Source organism: Lutra lutra, chromosome 11 (genome assembly GCF_902655055.1).
Source record: "Lutra lutra chromosome 11, mLutLut1.2, whole genome shotgun sequence".
Classification (NCBI taxonomy): Eukaryota; Metazoa; Chordata; class Mammalia; order Carnivora; family Mustelidae; genus Lutra; species Lutra lutra.
In genome coordinates, this window is record NC_062288.1 from 21374526 (window position 1) to 21397943 (window position 23418).

A 23418-nucleotide genomic window follows, 5' to 3' on the forward strand; every position below is an offset into this window, starting at 1 on the left:
AGCCACAATTTCTCATCGGCTTGCTAGAGCTGTGTCATGTAGAGACAGGGCTCTAGTAAATCCTCTGAAGTTGCTTCTTTCCCTGTAAGCCCAAGTCACTATTTTAGGAATGCCTAAAGGCAGTTAATTCACAGATTATTTCTAACCTAAAGCACTGTTTAGAAAAGCAGATGAACTCTGGAAAGCTCTGTGAAGATAAGTAAGGTTTCATCATCCCAGACTAGGAATAGCAGCTGTCTTCACTAGTTTGAGAACACAGTTGTGGAGGTTTTGTTTAATGTTGACTTTTCCTTTCTTTTCTCCATACCCAGCTGTGACGAGCAGTGGGGTGGCCTGTACTGTGATGAGCCCGAGATTTCCCTTCCAACCCAACTCAAAGACAACTTCAACAGGGCTCCAGCCAGCCAGAACTGGTTGACTGTTAACGGAGGGAAACTCAGTACCGTGTGTGGCGCTGTGGCTTCAGGAATGGCTCTCCACTTCAGCGGGGTGAGCATTTGGCTACTGGTCATTCGTTTCTGCATCTGCTGAGGTTCCCCCGAAAGAGTTGAGTCTCTTTTAAAGCTTAATTGGCAAATCAAGATGCAGAATTAGACACGCTAAACGCACAACCCTGATGTGAACTTGAAACGTTACACAAATCAGAAAATACTAATTATTTCCAACATGTTTCCCATTGCAACTCAATTGAGACCATTTAATTATGCAAGGTAGTGTCGGCACAAGGCATATGTAAGCACACATTAAAAAGGACTTAAGTGACTTTTCATCCTAGGAGAGAGTGCTTGCACAATGTGCGAGGGTCTTCCATCCAGATGATGCTCTAATTGAAAACTCTTGAGCTTGCAACAGATTTGGGATATAAGGAACCAGGAATTGGGAAAATGAGCTTCAGTGTTTCCTGAATCTATTAACAACAGTTAATTCTTCCTTTTTTTTTAAGGTTTTATTTATTTGTTTGACAAAGAGAGATCTCAAATAGGCAGAGAGGCAGGCAGAGACAGAGAGGGGGAAGCAGGCTTCCTGCTGAGCAGAGAGCCGATGTGGGGCTCGATCCCAGGATCCTGACATCACTACCCAAGCTGAAGGCAGAGGCTTAACCCACTCAGCCACCCAGGTGCCCTCAGTTAATTCTTTCTATAAATTATCAAAGAAAGAATAACAGTAATGACTAGACATTTTTATTTATAGCAAATTATTTTGCAAATGACAACAGCAAAAAATGTTAGAAAATTTCTTTGATGGGGCTCCGAGGTGGCTCAGTCGGTTAAGCATCTACCTTCAGGTCAGGTCATGATCCCAGGGTCCTGGGATTGAGCCCCATGTCAAGCTCTCTGCTCAGCGGGGAGTCTGCTTCTCCCTTTCCCTCTGCTTCTCTCTCTCTCCTTCTCATAAATAAATAAAACCTTAAAAAAAAAAAGAAAAAAATTTCTTTGAGAAATTTTATGGTCTTTCTAATTGCTGCTGAAGATAAAGTGTTTAAAAATAGAATTTCTGGGCGCCTGGGTGGCTCAGTGGGTTAAGCCGCTGCCTTCGGCTCAGGTCATGATCTCAGGGTCCTGGGATCGAGTCCCACATCGGGCTCTCTGCTCAGCAAGAAGCCTGCTTCCCTCTCTCTCTGCCTGCCTCTCCGTCTGCTTGTGATCTCTCTCTGTCAAATAAATTAAAAAAAAAAAGAGGCCAGAGGGTCTTTTTAAAAAAAAAAAAAAATAGAATTTCTTCAATATCATACTTAAATACCCTTCATAAGCAATTTTGTTTTCAAAAATTACAAATTCATTGTCAGGTCTTTATTTTCCTAACATTCCCTAGCTTGGAATTTGCTTTTGGTCAAATAAAGTCTATTATTTTTCAGTGTTTTAGCTGACAGTAACAATACAAGATTTCTATAATCCTTAACACTAAGAATGCACGTTTACAATACTCTTCCTAGTGTAGGCAGAACTCCAAGAGGCCTAGTTTTCTGCATGTGTTCAACTAAGAAATATTGGCCTATCTACACTAATAAGTTAATACAGATGACACTAAAATCAACTATGAAAGTTTAAATAAAAATCATTACAACTGTTATCTGTAATTAACAATTAAATTGTATGAAATCCTTAGATGTAGTCATTTTAAAATTTCATATTAAAATAGTTATCTCAACATGCTCTTTTATTAATAGTTTTTACCTTTTAAAAAATCTAAAAATGCCTGTGAGTAACTAGAAATAGTTTAATAAAACAGAATAGTTACTTTAATTTCAGCTCTCAGTTGGCTTATTTAAAAAAAAAAAAAAGAGAATCTCCTTAGAATACATCATTCTTTGTAAGTAAGTTCTAATAATGAAATTTCAAAGTTTAGCAGATATTTGCTGAGTACCTGCCGTGTGCTAGAGGCCAGGCTGGGAGCTTGGATAAGGGAGAGATGATGGAAACACCAGTATTACAATACCATGGGACTTGTATTACAAAAGAAATATAAAATGATGGAAGCCAGAGAAAACCTTTATCCTGTACTTAGGATTCTTTATCACTGTTTTTGTTGGATTCTGCTCTTCTCCCTTAGGGTTGCAGTCGACTGCTAGTCACCGTGGATCTGAACCTCACTAATGCCGAGTTTATCCAATTTTACTTCATGTACGGATGCCTGATTACACCGAACAACCGTAACCAAGGTGTTCTCCTGGAATATTCCGTCAATGGAGGCATTACCTGGAAACTGCTGATGGAAATTTTCTATGATCAATACAGTAAACCTGGGTTTGTATTCTGTTTCATCTTTAATAATGAGTATGTCAAGCAAAGAGGATTGATGAGGTCTGCCAGCTTTCGTCATGGGGACTGTGGGCGACCCAGAACCATACCCATTGGTAGAGATGCTTCTGAGACTGCCATAAAGATAAGGTTTCTGAGCTGAGTGAGCAGCTGGTTTGAGTTTTTATTTTACGAACAATTAATTTTTTAATTCTAGAATAAGATAAAATATGTTATCACAATGCCAGTCGTGAATAGACCCAGTGCAAAAACTCATGTGAATTAATGAATATATGGCATTAATTTCAATAACATTTGGGAAAATAGAAATAGGAAAACAATATATTCATTCATTCATTTATATAGTGTTCACTCCTTTTTAGAGAATTGAGGACTTGGAAATAAACAGAATAAAATGTAAATATCTTTAAGAAGCACAGAGTCTATTTTTTAAGTATTTATTTCAAAACCCTCACAATGGGTTTAATAAACACAATGTATGAGTCATTTAAAATATATATATTCTCAGAGGTCTAAAAGCAATCAATGTGACCAATGATAAAAGTTTAAAAAGGGTCTTAAAAAGTAAAATAGCATATTTATTAAAGTGGAAGAAGGAGAAGAGAGAAGAAGGTAAGAGAGAGAAAAAGAAGAAGTTTGGAGGAAAGGAGAGAGCAGAGCAGAGGGGAAAGGAGGAATGAATATAGCCCAACCAAGAAACATACAATAATTAAAAGCACCCAAAAAGGAAGACAAAACATAGATAATCCCTCAGTGCATGGCAAACCAGGTATGGACTAAAAATTAAGTAAAGTAAAAACAATGAAAGAATCTTATAAATTTTCATTTAAACTCAATGTATCCGGGCGCCTGGGTGGCTCAGTGGGTTAAGCCACTGCCTTCGGCTCAGGTCATGATCTCAGGGTCCTGGGATCCAGTCCCGCATCGGGCTCTCTGCTCGGCGGAGAACCTGCTTCCTCCTCTCTCTCTCTCTGCCTGCCTCTCTGCCTACTTGTGATCTCTCTCTGTGAAATAAATAAATAAAATCTTTAAAAAAAAAAAAAAAACCTCAATGTATCCATTAAGAAGTTGTTGTGAATGGCAGAAAACCCCAAGTAACTTAAACAGAAGGGTTTTGTTTTCTCTCTTATATAAATTAAATCCAGAAGAAAGTAACCCAGGATTGCTACAGTGGCTCCACAAGCATCAGAGACCCAGGTTCCTTCTACCTATTACTTTTGCCACGTTCGACACATGACCTCTATCTCATGGTCCAAAAGGGCAACTCCAGCTCCTCCACATTCCCTCCTGCAGAAGGGAGGATGGGCGGGAGGGGCGTGCTCTCTCTCTTCAAGGACACTTCCTACCAGTTGCCCCTATTTCCATTCACATTCCATTAACCAGAATTTAGTCATGGAAACACATCTAGATGTGAGGGAGTCTGGGACATACCGTCTTTATTCTGGGTGACTGTTCACCTTGCAAAAAAGATAGGCTCCTATTATGAAGAATGGAAGAAGGGGGAAATGGCAGTTGAGGAAATGCCAGCCACAAGCAAATGTTTTTAAATCCTGCACCTGTGTTAAATTTGGACCCAATAAAGGAATCCAGAGAAGCTTAGAGGAACACAGTGTAATAGTGCAAAAAACATGCTCATCTATTAGTAGAAGACAATAGATAAGCCCAGTAAACCACTTCCTTAGTCTTTATGGAAAAAATTATAAAGACTCAGGTATGAGTTCTTGAACATTTAGCATAATATACAGAAAAAAAGTTAAGTTAGGATATAATCAGAACTGTCTGATCCACTTTCGTTCTCTCAGGGAGAAACAAATTGACCAAATTAGGAACAGTTGGTCATAATTTATTTAAACTTCCAACAGCCTTAGTTAGGTAAATTTCCATTCCAAAAGTTTGTAAAATGTGGTCAAGGATTTATCAGAGAAGGGAAACTAATTTAGAAATTGGAAAGAAAAAAAAAGATAAAGATCATTGCTCTGGGTAAAGAAGTCTGATTGTATGTCCCTCCAGGAGCAGATAGATTTCTGATATTATTTGATACACTTTAAAATGTTAAACATGCCAAATCAATGCAGATAAGTTCTAGAAAGAACTTACAAGGTGAGCATACAAAAAGGGGGCAAGGAGAGGTGCAGATGAATTTCAAAACTGAAATGCATGGGGAAATAAACTTTGGGAAAGACTATTTGCCTAGGCATTGATGGTCTCCAGAGTGACAGTAACTATACAGGTAAGGATCTAGGATTCACAGTCTGTGCTTTCCACGTGTACCCTTTAGTACACAAAATGCATCTTGGTATTGGGATACACAAAATGAAGGACATAGTTCAAAAAGTATTTAAAATTCAAGTACTGAAAATCCAACCAAAAGCATCCTGATTTGAATGGGTCTCAGTTGGTCCCCATCTGGAATATGGCCTACTCTTCTGGTCTCTGTACCTCAAGACAGACATAAAAGAGAAAAGAGGAAGGAAAAATAAAATCAACAAGTAGATACTATATAAATAAAACTAAAATAGTGAATGCTCTTCAGTGTGAAAGACAAAAACTAAAGGGGCCACCACGAACATCCTCAACTTAAGGGTTCTTCACAGGATGAATTTGGGCTTACTGGCTAGGTCTTGGAACACTAACACTAAGAGGCAGCCTTTAAAAGTAAAGGAAAGTAGATTAGCATAGATTTAAAAAATAGGAATTTATGCAAAGGAGGTTAAACCACAGGAAGTTATTTTCCCCAGCCAACTTTATGGCTGTGAATACAAGTTCAAAACAATTTGATGCCTTCTTGAGCTTTAAATGCATAATTGCGATGAAGGGGTATTTTAGACCACATGTCTAGCTGGTTCTGATTCATATTGGAGCATGAAGTCAGATTTGTCTATGTCTGTTCTTCGTGACTGGGTTGGGGACAGCATGCTGGGCTTCTTTCTTAGCCCCTAACTCAGCGTATTTCGTATAGTGTTTTCAATAAAACATAAAGACAAAGTCAATGTCAAACTACAGGCAACTGATAAAATAATTACAAAAACTTGGGACCCTCAAGCTAAGAGCCCAGATGTCCTGCCACAATCCAATGTCTAAATTCTAAGCAAATTGCTGCTACTCATGGAAGTAGAATGAAATCGAGGTGCCAGGGGAAGGAAGAGATGAAACCAATCTGTAGGAGAGAGAAAAAAAAAAAAAAGTTAGTCTTGGCTTATGTCTACCAAAGTGCATATCCCTAGGCCTACAGATCTGGAGATGCCCTGGGCAAGCAGAAAATTGTAAAGTCCCTTTAAGGCCTTGCCAGGGACACTTAGAATAAGTAGGTAGTTCCACAATTCTTGAATTTGTTCACATTCTGTTTCCCCAATTTAGGGACTTCTGAACCTTCATAAACTCAAGCCAGTTTATCATGGTTTTTAAAAATTAAAAATTTTACATTTTAAACTCATGCCCTCCCCAACCCACCACGTGACTTGTAACATCTTATCTCTTGTTGTAAATCTTTGACTCACAAGACATTGACATGATCCCCCACCCTCACCCCCATCATTTTCTCACAGATTTGTGAATATCCTTCTCCCTCCTGATGCTAAAGAGATTGCTACTCGCTTCCGCTGGTGGCAGCCAAGACACGACGGCCTGGATCAGAATGATTGGGCCATCGACAATGTCCTCATCTCGGGCTCTGCTGACCAGAGGACCGTCATGCTAGACACTTTCAGCAGCGCCCCCGTGCCCCAGCATGAGCGCTCCCCCGCAGACGCTGGCCCTGTTGGGAGAATTGCCTTCGACATGTTTATGGAGGATAAAACTGCAGGTACATTTTTTCCTAATACTAAATAAAAATCCAGCAGAAATGTAGTGTAGATTTGGGTCTTTTCAAAAAAGTAGAATGCGGTGCCTCTTACAGGTTCTCAAATGGTATAGAGACCGTGAAAATGCTTTCACCCTTTTGTTTCTTTCAAACTTCCTGGTTTATGTTGTAACTACATCTTTTCTTTCATTCAAGCAGTAAGAATGTTTTAATAAATAGCATTCTATAATAATCCCTTTTCTTTTTTTTAAGAGAGTCTTCATTTCTGTGCTTCCTATATTTTCTCCTTTGGGTAGAAAGCCAACATTTCCTGGTCATTTGTTTTAATACCCAAAGACAAGTGTCTTGTTTTACTACGTGTCAGATGCCTTTGGGATGGCATTTCATGTTTACGAGAATGTCTAAAGGTCTTGCTGGTTACTCTTCATTCTCTCTAGAAGTAGAGCAGTAATCCTGCTGAACTAGAAAAGATCTCTACATGCCATGATCATTTTTTTTTAAGATTTTATTTATTTATTTGACAGAGAGAGATCACAAGTAGACGGAGAGGCAGGCAGAGAGAGAGAGAGGGAAATAGGCTTCTTGCTGAGCAGAGAGCCCGATGTGGGACTCGATCCCAGGACCCTGAGATCATGACCTGAGCCGAAGGCAGCGGCTTAACCCACTGAGCCACCCAGGCGCCCCTGCCATGATCATTTTTAATGCCTTGTCTTGTTAACTGAAAATCTGGTCTCTTTTTTAAAAGTGGTGTCTTATGTCAAGTTTGTGGCTTTATCATGTCACATCCTTGGTTATACTACATAAAACATGGTATCCTCAGGCAAAGCAGTGATGTTGAATTATACAGCTCCTACCAATACTGCAAGTGTTATCTGAAAGAGTTATCTGAAAATCGTTCTCTGAAGAAGGTTATTAAGAAGATTGACTTAGGGGCGCCTGGGTGGCTCAGTGGGTTGAAGCCTCTGCCTTCGGCCCAGGTCACGATCCCAGGGTCCTGGGATGGAGCCCCGCATCAGGCTCTCTGCTTGGCGGGGAGCCTGCTTCCTCCTCTCTCTCTGCCTGCTTGTGATCTCTGTCTGCCATATAAATAAATAAAATCTTAAAAAAAAAAAAAAAGATTGACTTACACAGACCTGGTTCAGACCCTGGCTAAATTATTAATTTATTTTTTCCCTGTGTAAAGATTTATGTAAGTGAGTTTCTGGTCGGAGAATAATTGAAGCACTGCCTCTGTGTGAATACATGCAAATACAGATTATTTTTTCAAGTACCTAAAATATGGGGTTTTACTTTAGGTTTGACTGGTGATGTGCAATTGGAGAATTGCAACACTGGTTTTCTAGACGCTATGATATCTGCTTACAGAAGTAGTTTCTGATATTACAGAAGGGATTGATGAGGGAGTTGATTAATGAAACCTGCTTTCATCAGGATTTGGAGTTCTAGCCTAAAACGTGCGCCCCAGAATAAACGGGTGTGGGGCATTCTCAATGGAATTCAAGTTGTGTACTTGAATCTTGAATCAAGTACTGTGTACCTTGAATCTTGAGTAGTAGATGCAGGATTAAATCTAGCTCCAAATCCCATGAATCAGGATGGGATATGGAATGAAAATTAGCAGGTAATGGCAATAGCATTGTGTTAGCCATCTGAACCCAGACATAAACTGCTTGTTCTGTGACATTGGTTAACGCTCAGATGAACTTCAAAGGATACCACACAGGTGAAGGCTGAGTTTCAGTGACATTGTTTGGTCTCTCCTCTGACTTCTCTGATGCCATACGACTCTGTTACTCACACAGTGGCCCCACGCCTCCAATTATACCTGTTCGTCGCCATTGTAAATGCTTGAACTAACCAGGAAACTTTCAGAGGAAGAGACCTATAAAATCAGAGTATATTGTGAATTAGATGCAACTTACAGATATGTTCCATTCCTAAACTTTCTGGAATAAAATCATACTGTTAAAGACACCTGTCTTAGAAAAGAAAGGACATTGTGGGCGGTGGGGGTGGGGTGCGTGTGTAGATGTGTACTTGTATGTGATTGAGAAATAGGAGGAGAGACAATAGGATGTACTCTGCATTAATCAGGTCATAGTCTTGTTGCCTACATTTTCCTTTGACTCTTACAAGCCTGTTTTTAGTCACTTAGTTGAGGTATAATTGACATACAAAAAACTGTTATTAATGTATACAACTTTATGAGTTTGGAGATAAGTATACACCCAAGAGACCATCACCACAACCAAGGTCACAAATTGATCAATCACCTCCTAAAGCTTCTTCACACAGGCACCCCCCCACCCTTTTTTAACCTTCTTAGCAAATTTTTAAATATATAATACAGTATTGGTAACTATAGGTCCTCTGTCGCTCAGTAGATCTCCGGAACTTATTTCCCTGTATTCCTGAAACTTTACACATGCCCTCTGACTGACATTTCTTCCTCTCCTCAACCCCTAGTAACTGCTATTCTACTCTCTGGTTCTACGAGTTTGAATGTTATAATTTATTTAATTATGCAGATGACACTATGAGTATTTCAGTAGAAATAGCTAACTTACTTCCCTATCATATTACTAACAATTCTTTGTCCTTTAAATCCTCCCTACAAGTTAAATATTTATCAGAAAAGAATTTGGGGGCGCCTGGGTGGCTCAGTGGGTTGGGCCTCTTCCTTCAGCTCAGGTAATGATCCCAGGGTCCTGGGATCAAGTCCCGAGTCGGGCTCTCTACTCAGCAGGGAGCCTGCTTCCCCCCTCCTCTGCCTGCCTCTCTGCCTACTTGTGATCTCTCTCTCTGTCAAATAGATAAATAAAATCTTAAAAAAAAAAAAAAGAATTTATATAGGGACACTTTGTGGGCTCAGTAGGAGAGCATATGATTCTTGATCTTGGAGTCATAAGCTCAAGCCCCACACTGGGTGTATAGATTACTAAAAATTAAGTAAATAAATAAAATTGGTATACATGTCCCTTTGCTTTTCATTTATAACACATACAATACACTTTTTTCCTAAATGTAGACTTACCAATATTGGATAGTAGGTATATCTCAACCTCCTGGTACCCATGTTCCTAAAATGGTATGTTTATATTAGTGTTTTGCCTGTGGATTGTATGTAATGTAAGAGAGATTTCTACTGAAAATAATCTTGCATAGAGTGAAAAATGGCTTCAAGTAATTTTGCTATGAATTTGTCATGAAATAAAACATAAAATTTTTCTTCATTTAAGTGAATGAGCATTGGCTATTCCATGATGATTGCACAGTAGAAAGATTCTGTGACTCCCCTGATGGCGTCATGATTTGCGGCAGCCATGATGGAAGAGAAGTGTACGCAGTGACCCATGACCTGACTCCCACGGAAGGCTGGATCATGCAGTTCAAGGTGAAAATGTTATGGTTACATAAATAACCAACCACTAGCAATATAAAAATGAAAAAACAATTTGTAGAGATAAAGATCAGACATTTCACTGACTTAATCTCTACTTTGAAAAATAAAATGTGTGTTTCAGTAATGTCCATCTCAACTATATTTAACTTAATGATTAAAAGTGATTAAGATGATTTTACTTCTGAACTATGCCAAGATAAAACTTTCATAAATGTGTTTCTCCTCAGGATTAAATACTGATAGAGCAAAATAGTGACAATAAAAATGTAGGATATTGATTCCAGTTCCCATAATCATTATGAGTTAGCCAATATCTTCCTTTAAGAAAAGCTTAAAGCTATTATGGCCATAATAACCCTTTTTTTTACAAGAGCATTTTAATGTTTCTAGAGAAAGAAAATTCTAGAAAACAAAGGAATGATTAGCATTAATACTAACATCAGTTTTGGCCAAGATTTTATGTCAGCCAATTTGTTTTATGTCAACCAATTATTATCTATCTCACTCCACCGTATTAACAACAAATGTTGCAGAATATCTCTTTGCGTCAACAAAGGGTATTGTGCCTTATTAGACCTTCTGTTATCACTTCATTGCATCTTACTTGTAGTTGAAAGTGATTTATGGAGAGTCATAAATTGTACAACAAAATAGTAAACTTGGAAAAGCTGATAGCAATCCTTCTTGATCGAGTATTCTGCCAGATGGTAGTGCCAGACCATTAGCACAACAAACAACAGTTTGTGAGAGTGGGCCCAGGCCTTCCACGGCAATCAGCCAGCCATGGCAGAAGCACAGCTTTCAGCTTCTCTCCAAAGTCCCTGCACAATATATTTGGCACTTTCTATAATTTGTCACCTTGGGCAACCACTTCACCTCTCCTGTCCATCAGCAGAACAGATAATGAACCTGGAAATACAGGATGGATGTGGTTGTAGCATCTATCAAGTGATCAGAAACTTTCTTGTTGCCAGGTCCTTAGAGCAGAAACATGTAATACGTTTTTAATCATTTGACAATCTTTCTTTTCTGTGTATTAGATCTCTGTTGGATGTAAAGTATCTGAAAAAGTTGCCCAGAATCAAGTTCATGTGCAGTATTCTACTGACTTCGGTGTGAGCTGGAATTATCTGGTCCCTCAGTGCTTACCTGCAGACCCCAAATGTTCTGGAAGTGTTTCTCAGCCATCTGTATTCTTTCCAACCAAAGGGTGGAAAAGGATCACCTACCCACTTCCTGAAAGCTTAGTGGGGAAGTAAGTAGAAAATTAAAATGAAGCCTTGTTCTAAGCATCCAGAAGTTCATTAGGGATACCTGTTGAGCCTGAAATTTTATGTAATTGTGGGTAATAATGCTCTCTTACTCCCAACTCTAAAGGTTCTTTAATTGGTGACCTCCATGATGAGCTACCTTGAGGAGACCTCAAGTTTTAATCCTCAAACTTGGACCTTGGCAGGCCCTGCCATTTCCCATGCTTTAATCCCTGAACATGGGGACGGACCAATAGTGATAGCCTTAGAACCACATCAAAAGGTGTATGCTTTCTCATGAATCTTGTAGACTGTGGTCCACCATGCATCACATGCTTTCCATATTACTGCCTTGTCACTCCATAGATGGAACCAGGAGCAAATCCTAACTTGTCATGATGTTTGTACAAATCGTAATTTTTCATACTGTCTTTGCAAGTGTGGTTTGTAGATTTCATTTTTCTCTTACCAAAGCATTACGTTATGCACCTGCAGTGAAAAGTCATTAGCCTGGAGCAGTGGTGAGCCAATATGATTCAACTGTTCCCTGAGAAGTCTGTGGCTAAGTTAATTTAAAGCAATTCCAAAGGATTTCCCTTTAACTATAAAATTGGGGGAGGGGGTGGAGATACACTATAGAAAATGACAGGTATACCTCCATCATATGAATCATAGAGACTGGCTAAATGCAAAATCTTCTTATGAAACAGAATTATGATATATGATCAGAGTATATAGAACCTTTAAATAAGGTGCTTGCACTTGGCTTTGCCAGTCTGCCATAAATATCATTAACTACATGATCACTCACTGTTTCCTGCAACAAATCTGAAGGGCTTCATCAATTAACATGCTGGGAAATAAGATCAGGATACTTTCCGCGGCAGGTAACAGAAAACCCAATCCAAGTGGACTCAATTAAAAATGAAATGTATTATAGCTCTAATGAAAAGACAAGGATGAGTGAACTCTAACATGGGTTGATTCACAAGCTCAAAAATGTCCTCCAGGACGTTGTGACTTCTTCCTCTTTGACTGTGACTCTTGTTGCACTGTCCCCACACTGGTGTCACACTCAGTCCTCACGAACATAGATAGCTTTGAGAAAACTGAAGCAGAATGCATCCTTACCTACATAAGGTTGGTAAGAGAAAGGAAGAGAAATAGAGTTGTATTTCTTTCAGAACCAGAGCAACTACCTCCTTGCATCCCGTTGGTACAAATTAGCTCAGGAAAGCCCATCCCTGACTCAGCCAATGGGCTAGAGAAGTTCTGTTACTCGTATGACTCACCTGGGGTGAATGGATGATGGGGAGCCACCATAAGGTCACTGCTTCATTTTACCCCTCCTGTTCTCCCTCTCTCTTTTTATAATGAGATATAACTTACATTCATTAAGCTGCACACATCTTAATTGTTCAGCACAATGAGTCCTTACCATCATGTAACCCGTGTGACCACCCCATAAACCAAGATACAGAGCATTGACATCACCCCAGAGAGTGTCCTCATGCCCTTTGAGCTCTTACACCAAGACAGTGCAGCTTATTTTTGTACAGGGTTAATTATGAGGCTTGTATTTTCCCCAGAAGACAGAGAAGAGCAAAGATGAAATCAAAATCTCGGGGAAATTGCCCTTTTAAAAAACCCTTTTAGAATTGTTTTCTAATTAGCAGAGTTGTTCTGAGAATATTGGTTATCTCTGGGGGTTCAGAAGTTGCTGTTCCCTGACCACCTGAGGACTGTGTGCCTGCTGACAAGTGTCTGTCAAAAGAGTCACTCGCCTTCTGTACAATTTCAGAAATGGTACTTAATGGGTCTAAAAAGCAACACAACCTCGGGACTCCAGCTTCATTTATAACCAGCTTCATTTACGATAGTTACAGTTTCACGTTTTAAAATATTCCTATTGCCTGGGGCGCCTGGGTGGCTCAGTGGGTTAAAGCCTCTGCCTTCGGCTCAGGTCATGATCCCAGGGTCCTGGGATCGAGCCCCGCATCGGGCTCTCTGCTCAGCAGGAAGCCTGCTTCCCTTCCTCTCTCTCTGGCTGCCTCTCTACCTACCTGTGATCTCTGTCTGTCAAATAAATAAATAAAATCTTAAAAATATATATATATATTCCTATGCCTGAAATAGAGACTCCACTGCATTTTCATTTTGTTTTCCAAGTTCGCTCACAGAGCATAAAATTTAAATGAAACTGGCTTTAATGTTCCTCTACTAGAAAGAGCTAATGGTAGTCAGAAAACATTTTTTATTTACCCATTTCATCCTGCTGGGATCGTCTTAAATATTGTTTTTTTTTTTCTCTTGAGCACTGAATGTACACATAAGAAAGTGGACCTAAATCAAGTTAACATTGGTTCTCATTCCTTTGTTTTTGTGTTGTCTATAGTCCAGTAAGATTGAGGTTCTATCAGAAGTACTCAGACATGCAGTGGGCAATCGATAATTTCTACCTGGGCCCTGGATGCTTGGACAACTGTAGAGGCCATGGCGATTGCTTAAAGGAGCAGTGCATCTGTGATCCGGGATACTCTGGACCCAATTGCTACTTGACTCACACTCTAAAGGTAATGTTAAAGTCCCCAAAAGAAGCATTTACCCACACTACAGGTCATGCCTGAAGAGACATTGTGTGAGACTAATACTTCTTAACAGCATTCTTTGGGGGCCCCAGGAATAAATCATTTGGATGGTAACTAAAGAATATGCCTTAGGTTTCTTAGAGCCTAGAATATTAGGATCGAGTCTGGTACAATTTATCAGTTCATAAAATTAACCAGACTGTATCAATTGAAGAACATAAATACTCTGCTTTTTTTAAAGCAGACTCTTAGTTTGAAATCAATATTAAGTCTTCTTCACATTTTCTGTAGATGGACAGTTTGAAGGAGGATGCTGATGTTATGAAGCAAATAACCTAGATTCGTTATCACAAAGAAACTAATTTTCAAAAATGACTACTAAACAGTACCTGCATTTTTTAATTGAATTATAATTGACATACAATGTGATTTTAGTTTCAGGTATGCATTGCAGCGATTGGGTAATACTGTCCATTACTCAGTGCTCACCACGATGTGTAGTCCCCATTATGTCACCATCCAACATTATTACAATATTATCATTACCTGAATATTTGTTCAGAAAATTCAGGGCTCTGATGACCACTGCTGAAACGTGGCTGTGTATTAAGAATAGAGAGGTCATTCTTGGAAACTTTAGCTGTTACGTCATTATTTACTGTGCAAAGTAAATACAGTTGCCCAACACAGTTGCCATATATACACTCTGTGTCTGTGAACAAATATAGTGCATTCGTCATTGCAATAACAGAAAAGCGATTAAGCCAAAAAAGTACAAATGGCTGAAATCAAACATGTAAGTGGCAAGTGATGTAAACCAAACCTGTTCTGTCATTTTTTTTTCTATAAGACACCAACAACTTTGGAATTAATAAGTTAAAAAAATAACATTGGAGCAATGCTCACTTGTTTCTGAAGCTGTTGGTCTATTTGTTATCAAATGAGATTATAATATGAGAAACCTAGCCCTAGATAATGAATTAACTTATTAACTTAAAAAAAGTCTAGTTTCTTTCATGAGCATTCAAATTTTATTAATATTCCTCAGTTGGATAAGAAATTATACAAGTCTGTATTATGAACTCTGATCAGACCTTTCTAATGAGAGTTTACATGGTTAACAGTACAAGTCTTCTGACTCTTGTGTTTTTACATGTAAATCTCCATTTTTAAAATTGCATTTATTTGCTGGGGTGGGGCGCCTGGGTGGTTCAGTTGGTTAAGCATCCAACTCTTGATCTCAGTTCAGGTCTTGATCTCAGGGTTGTGAGTTCAAGCCCTGCATTGGAGCCTACTTTTAAAAAAAAGTTATTACATTTACTTGCTCACATCAGTAAGGTAAGGTAAGTCTGACACGTGACTACATGTCCTTAACTATAAAGAGGATTATGTTCTGAGTTTGAAGAGAGTCCATTTAAATCATTTTAACTACACAGTAAGACACCAACTAGACAACTCATTGAAAAAAAATGAAAAACTACAGTTTTTCTCTATATAGTTACTGCAATTGCAACTGTGACAAATGGTTTTCATGATACATCATTCTGTCATTTACAAAACAAAAAACATAAGAATTATACCTCAACACAGTGCAAAACTACTATGGACAAAATGAAGGTACCATGGTCAAAATGAATAGAAAAATCAAGATGTTTACTGCGATGTGAGGGGATGAAATAATTTCACATAAAATGTAGCCATAACAAACCCTAACATTTTATTTATCTACTCTCTTTGGAAAATAGACTATTCCTGATTGTTGGTCATTCTCAGTTAAGATAAACTGGAGATGTAGGGAAAATATTCCAGATTTTGAGTATTTCTCATCATCATCCTGAATCTTGAACCTGATAAACATGTAAAACCTGACTTCCAAAGTTGATTTTCTTTTGATTCATACAAAAAACTTTGGTTTCAAACATCCCTGTCTAACCATATAGACCTTCCAAGTTCACACTGTCCCAGAAGCTAAAGGGTCCTGGTTGCTTAAAGCAGTCTCCAAGGTAGGGGGCACACACTTCTGGGAGAAAACAGAACAATCCATTGAAAAATGTGAGGGGAAAAAAGTGCTTGAACATCCATTTTATTTTATCTTATTCCTTTACATTTTCATTTTTTGTGCATGTTTCATATAATAACAACTGTACTTCTATATACAATATAAGTAGATATATATATATTTGGAGAATATATGCTTAAGTAACTTCACAAATAGGAGTGTTACTATAGCCAACTTGCAGTTGTTTTATTTTATGATTCTTTCTAGACTTAAAATTCCAATGACTAAACATTATTTAATCACTTTAAATGACCATAATATATGATGAAAAAGAACATTGTAGAGAAATATCAGTTTTTTTAAATATCTTTGGAAAAGCATTTGAAATTGGCCCTATTTTTTTTAAGTCCAAGATGAAGCTACGTTGTCTAAATTATTCCACAGTTATTATCTGAAATTTTTACCTTTAAGCACATCCCACTTATTTTTTTTCCCAGACTTTCCTGAAGGAACGCTTTGACAGTGAAGAAATCAAGCCTGATTTATGGATGTCCTTAGAAGGTGGGAGTACTTGTACAGAGTGTGGCATTCTTGCTGAGGACACTGCGCTCTATTTTGGGGGATCCACCGTGAGACAAGCTATTACTCAAGATCTGGACCTCAGAGGGGCCAAGTAAGTCGTTTTTTTGTTATTTTAATCACAGCATCACAAGTTGGCCCCAAAGGAAGGAACACACTTACAGGAGAAGTTGTTATCCAGGATGTGAGTAGACCACTTGTTCTAATTCACTGTTCTGATGGATCATAATGTGTGTTTGCATTCAGATTCCTGCAATATTGGGGACGCATCGGGAGTGAGAACAACATGACCTCCTGCCATCGGCCCATCTGCCGGAAGGAAGGCGTGCTGTTGGACTACTCTACCGATGGAGGCACGTTTCAGGGGTGAAAGCCACACCTTGGAGCAGATTCCCAGTTGACATCCAGTGCCCCTCAGGAAAATTTCTGCAAACTTTTGCTGCCTTTGCAGTGAGAATAGCAAAAATCACAGAGAGAAAACTGCAGATCTTCGTCACATTACCTGAGACCTATGTGTTCCACAGAATCTACCCACAAGGGGATAAGAGAGAAATCACACTAAAAAATAAGCTCCACACTTTATAAATAAAGAAAAAATCTGTGTAACTGAAGTTTGATTATAAATGATACAATTCAGAAATAAATTTGATATGGTTTCCAAGTAAGATCATTTTAAAAACACTTTTTAAACTTTTGTGTGAGCAATAAATAACAATAAATCTAGAAGAAAACTTTATTGTGAAAGAAGACAGTCTGAATTCATGAGTTTTTCAAAGAATATTTGAATAAAATTCAGTTGTATTATTTTGAAGTAGCTAAAACCAGACCAAGAATACCATGAAAGTCCTTAGAAAATGAATTTTAGCAATAGGTATCACTTGACTGACTAGCAGAGATATTGATGAACTCAGAGTATTTTAGGGTATTCAAATGTGTTTCCTTAAGTAATTTAAACATCCCACCTACAGTCTTATCAATTGATAAGAGGGAAACTTATCAGTCCAATGAAATAAAAATTGCCTAGATTTAAAATAGCTACATTAAAATGTTAAATTCCAGGGCATCTGGGTGGCTCAGGGGGTTAAAGTCTCTGCCTTCAGCTCAGGTCATGATGCCAGGGTCCTGGGATCAAGCCCCACACTGGGCTCTCTCCTCTGCAGGGAGCCTGCTTCCTCTTCTCTCTCTCTCTCTCTGCCTGCCTCTCTGCCTACTTGTGATCTCTGTCAAATAAATAAATAAAATCTTTTTAAAAACTACATTAAAAAATAAATTAAAAAAATGTTAAATTCCTAGGAGTTCCTGTCCAGAAACATGCAAAACATGGATGTATCTCATTATTTATGAAAAAGAATGCACATAGCAATCTAGAACAAAATGTTAGGAGCAGAAAGTACGTAATTTTTATTTCAGTGTTTTTATTTTTGGCCAAATGTTTCTAACTACCCTTCCTCTCATACCATCAGCCTGGTTTTTGAAACAGTAGTGAGCATTTATATTAAAGTCAATGAAATCAATTATTACTTCCCAGTCAAAGATTTCTTTGGGAAGCTTATGGTAGCTGCAGTCTACTGTTGTTTTGGGGAGTTTTTTTTCCAGATATGTCACTATGTTGTGTATTTGTTACTATAGGAATTACTTGGACTTTGCTCCATGAGATGGATTACCAGAAATACATCTCTGTTAGACACGACTACATACTTCTTCCTGAGGACGCCCTCACCAACACAACTCGACTTCGCTGGTGGCAGCCTTTTGTGATCAGCAATGGACTCGTGGTGTCTGGAGTGGAGCGTGCGCAATGGGCACTAGACAATATACTGATTGGAGGAGCAGAAATCAATCCTAGCCAACTGGTCGACACTTTCGATGATGGTAAGGATTTTGTGAGCCTTTTGCCTGCTTATGTCTTTAGGTGAGTTACTACGTGAAAAGCATTCAGAAACTACCTAGCACATATTCACTGCTCAACAAATGTGTTAACTGTTCTTTTACCCAGTGGTTTATAAATCTTTAATATTAACTGTTTGTTGAATTGTCAACTGAGAATTTAATAAGTTCTGTTAAAGACAAAATGTCTTGTTATAAATATAATTTGAAATTTCAATATCCGGAATAATTTCAGTTTCTTTAGGAATTTCTGCACCACAGAGATGCACATTGCATTGTTTTAAGAGTGTGTCAAAAATTCCGTAATAGTACAAATCAACCAGACTAGCAGTTACATTTTTTAACTTGATTAATCATTATGTGAGCATTTAATAATATCTTCTAAATTTTATTGATCACCTTGGATTTATATATTATACCAATTACATAGAAATCATTCTTGCCACATTGCTTCCAATTTCCCTTGACAGAAGGTACTTCCCATGAAGAAAACTGGAGTTTTTACCCTAATGCAGTAAGAACAGCAGGATTCTGTGGCAATCCATCCTTCCACCTCTACTGGCCGAATAAGAAGAAGGACAAGACTCACAATGCTCTCTCCTCCAGAGAACTCATTATACAACCAGGATATATGATGCAGTTTAAAGTAAGGGGAAGTCGCTCCTCCAGACATTGGGGATAGAGGATGGGGAGAATGCTTATTTGAACAACTCTAAGGAAATGACTGATTTCGTTTGTTAAAAGAAACTTTATCTTATGAATAAAAGAAGTAATCTTTAGCAAAGGCCTTTATCAGATAGGATTAGTTGAGCACAGATAAAATCAATTAGTTTGTTGGGACATAGCAAGAAATGTAACTGTATTGTATTTCATATATGTAATCTTGAGTTCAGCTTCCCAAACCCTGGAAATGAAAAGCTTATAGAGGTACCCCCACCTACTCTGCCTATTTTTCTTTCTCCCTCTTTCTCTCTCACATACACACAGTTTCTGTATCTCTTACTCTACACTGATTTCATATATTAAGCCACTTTCTATCCTTCTCCATCATGCCCATTTTTTTTTGATCTCTGACTTCTAAACACAAACATATACAGTAGACCAGTTGGAACTCCTCCAAATCTTCAGATTTAAAAAGGACTCTCAAACCTTTTACATGCATATTTTATTCATAAAGGAGAGTAAAGGGAAAGTCATAGGAGATCATTAATATTCAGATAATCAGAGAGAAAGATAAAGCAATATCAGTTGATGTTTTTCTCTTTATAAAACATTTTATGAAAAAGGGTATTATAGAAAAATGCTTTGTTACTCAAAAACAATTGGTTGTGTATTTAAAGCATTTATTGGGGCGCCTGGGTGGCTCAGTGGGTTAAGCCGCTGCCTTCGGCTCAGGTCATGATCTCAGGGTCCTGGGATCGAGCCCCGCATCGGGCTCTCTGCTCAGCAGGGAGCCTGCTTCCTCCTCTCTCTCTGCCTGCCTCTCTGCCTGCTTGTGATCTCTCTCTGTCAAATAAATAAAATCTTTAAAAAAAAAAAATTTAAAGCATTTATTAAATGTTTGGGGCCCCTGGATGGTTCAGTGGGTTAAGCCTCTGCCTTCGGCTCAGGTTATGATCCCAGGGTCCTGGGATCGAGCCCCACGTCCACGTCCGACTCTCTGCTCAGCAGGGAGCCTGCTTCCACCTCCCTCTCTACCTGCCTCTCTGCCTACTTGTGATCTCTCTCTATGTCAGATAAATAAAATCTTTTAAAAAAATTTATTAAATATTTTAAAAAGATGTCCTTCAATGATGGTTAATAGTAAGAATCCTTTCTAGCAGGAATAAAAATGTATTCACAGCTGGTAGGAGAGAGAAATAGGGCGCTGTTATTTAATGGGTATAGAGCTTTGGATTTTGCACGATTTAAAAGTTCAGATCTTTTGCAAAAAAGAGGGGGATTAGGGATGTTCAGTGTTTTCCTCAGCTTTCTGTTAAACTTTCCTTCAGAAACTAAAGAGTGAGGGAATCTCCTCAAATACTACCACTCTATAGGTCTATCCTTAACTAAGTGGCATAAAGGATGCTGAAGGTCACGTCTGGTGTTACCCCATCCCTAATTCCAAGCCACCTCCTTTAAGAGTGAAGATTTTCCCTCTAGCAGGCCCACACCAGGACCTTATCAAAGTTGTCATATTTGATTAAGTTGGTTGGAGCCTCCTGTCTTGCTGCCTCTGTCAACCCAAACTGAAGAGATGGACATCATCTTCTCTAACCAAATCCATTTCTTTAAAAAAAAAGAAAAAAGTTCATCCCCAGAAATGTAGTACTTAAAGTATCACCAACACTCCATTTTTCTAAGTCACCAACAATTTTCTAAACTTCACCCATTTCTTGCCTTTCCTTTCTGATCTGTACCCCTGGGCACTGTTGTCTTTGCCCTCCGCAGCTGGGGCCATCATGCGCTTGTTTTCCGCTTGTTCTCCAGCTCTGAGTTCTCCTCCAGTTCTCCTCTTTCCTCCTTGGAATCTACTTCTTCCTTTTTGGCTCCTCTTCTTCCTCCGACACTCTAGATGTCAGCATTTTGCAGTACTTCTCTGCTCTCTTCTCTCTTAGATAGTCTCCCAATTGGAAATTCCACTCATCCTTTGGCTTCCGAGACATGTTTAAGACTTGCTCCCAGATCTGCCTTTCCAACCCTGACTGATTCACCAACCATTAATTCAGTACTTTTACGTTCTGTGTACATTCCTACACTTTCATTGTCCAGCATCTCAGCTCGCAGCAGCAAACAGTGAACTTCATCTCCTCCCTCTCCCTACCAGCTCCTCTTTCTGATTCTCCTGTTTCTATTGATGGCACCACCTTTGACTTATTGACCAGCTTTAAAAGTTGAAGTAGTCTTTGATTTTTCACTCTTAACTTTTCACATCTAACCAGCTACTGCAGCCTTCTAATTTCCAGTGTGCCTGGCACCCATCCCATCTTCTCCGTTTGCTCTATTCCCACTTGCACTCATTAAATCAGTAGTCCAGTAACTAGTCTTCCTTTCTACTCCCACCTGTCCTTCAACAGCACAGCCAGCTCGTCTTTACAGAGCACAGCTCTGAGCACATTACTCCACTGCTCATAAACCTTTAATGGTTCCCCATGGCTTACCAAAAATTAAGGTCAAAAGCCAAAGACTACAGTTCATGGTCTACCAAACTCACTAATCTGTCTCATGTTCTCTCCCAGTATTCTACACCTTCTACAGCTGGACCAAATCATAGCTCATGCTCTCCTATAGACATGACACAGTGTCTTCCCACCTCTGTATCTTTGCTCATGCTCCTCCCATCTAAATGTATTTCTCCTACCTCCACCTCTCACATTCTTCCCATTCTCCAGAGGCAGCTCGCATGCACCCTATTTGGTTAACCCTTTTATGTTTTGTTTTAGTTGAAGTATATTTGACATTTAACTTTGTGCAAATTTAATTTGTACAACATGTTGATTTGATACATATATATATTGTCATATGATTGCCATTGTAGTGAGAGCACCTCTATCATGTCACATAATTATCATTTCTTTCTTGTGGCTGGAATAATTAAGATCTTCCACTTCTGATGAATTATTTTCCAATCCATTTAACCAACTACAGTCTCTCCTTCATAAGAAGCACCACAGCATTTTAGTTATATCTTTTATGATTTCCATTCTCATTATTGGAATATGCTTCTTACTCTCTCTGAAGCCAGGGCTGTCTTATTCATGAGTGTGTGGCCTGAAATTTTTAGCACTAACCTTCCCCTGTATCAGCACTAAAATAGGATATGTTGATTATTAGATGATTAAGACTTAAATTTAAATTGCCAAAGTTTTATAGCACTTATGCAATATTAATGATTCAAACATTTAAATGCATATAATGTGGAAAGCTCTTATTCATATGGAAATGGAAAAACCACAAGAATAGAAATTCGTGCCAGAAATGTAGTAGCCTCAGAAAGTTAGGATATCAATGAAAATGTCTTGAACTAGTCATACTTCGAGTTTCTTTGCATTAATTCTCCAAGTGTTACTTTGCTTTCAGCTAAATTTTCTTCCCCAAATTTATGATTGATATGTTGTTATATTTATCCAGTAAATAGAAATAGCACTTTTTTTGTTTGTTTTATTGCATAGTCATGGATATCATTCTGTTTACAGCCAGCTCTGATTGGTATGGAATGCCTTTTCCTCCTGGAGAGGCATCTGACTCTTAGTCTTACCAAAACTGCCAAATTTGGCAAGTAGAAAAAGCTGAAGAACAATAGCATAATCCAGAAATGTTAAAATTAGCTAGCTAGATCGATAGGTAAAAATTAGGCCTGGAAAAAAAAAATGGGGCCTGGTCATTTCTGTACAAAAACTTTTCTGTTTTTGAAAAAAATATTTTTCTCAAAGGTTAAGAGCTTGCTCTTTTAACTTTTTTTTTTATTACTGAAGTATAATTGACATAAAATGTTATATTAGTTTCAGATGTACAACATAGTGATTTGACATTCTGTACATTACTCAGTGCTCACCACTATCTTAAGTCACTTCCAGTGTTAATACAGTATTTTCACCCATTTCATCCATTCCCTCTACCCCCTCTAGAAGTTTGTTCTCTGTATTTTTAAGTCTGTTTCTGTCTGTTCATTTGTTTTGTTTTTTAGATTACACAAATAAGTGAAATCATATGGTATTTGTCTTTCTCTGTCTTACTTACTTCACTTAGCGTAATACACTCTAGATCCATCCATGTTGTCACAAATGGCAAGATCTTATTCTTTCTTATGGCTACGTAATATTCCATTGTAGATATACCCCATATTTTGTCCATTTATCTATTCATGGACATTTGGATGGCTTCCATATCTTGGCTATTGTAAATCATGCTGTAGTGAACATAAGGATGCATATATCTTTTTGAATTAGTATGTTCATTTTCTTTGAGCAGTGGAATTATTTGATCATTGGGTGTTTCTATTTTTAATTTGTTGAGGAACCTCCATACTGTTTTCCATAGTGGCTGTACCCAGTATAGATTCCCACTAATTGTGCCCAAGGGTCCCCTTTCATCCACATCCTCACCAACACGTGTTATTTCTTATCTTTTGATACTACCCATTCTAATTTGTGTGCGGTGATATCTCATTATGGT

At 38.3% G+C, this 23418-nt stretch overlaps 1 protein-coding gene across 3 annotated transcripts in view; it reads left to right on the top strand.

Annotated features, from left to right (window-relative positions):
* Positions 1-23418, top strand: part of RELN (reelin) — a 518586-nt gene that overhangs the window by 472942 nt on the left and 22226 nt on the right. For all 3 annotated transcript variants that reach the window (XM_047695315.1, XM_047695316.1, XM_047695317.1), the window contains exons 48-57: positions 312-489; positions 2551-2744; positions 6305-6561; positions 9798-9952; positions 11002-11216; positions 13607-13784; positions 16296-16471; positions 16624-16730; positions 18007-18249; positions 18735-18910. In XM_047695315.1, coding sequence (XP_047551271.1) covers positions 312-489; positions 2551-2744; positions 6305-6561; positions 9798-9952; positions 11002-11216; positions 13607-13784; positions 16296-16471; positions 16624-16730; positions 18007-18249; positions 18735-18910 — 1879 coding nt within the window. The remainder of the gene's footprint in view (positions 1-311; positions 490-2550; positions 2745-6304; positions 6562-9797; positions 9953-11001; positions 11217-13606; positions 13785-16295; positions 16472-16623; positions 16731-18006; positions 18250-18734; positions 18911-23418) is intronic.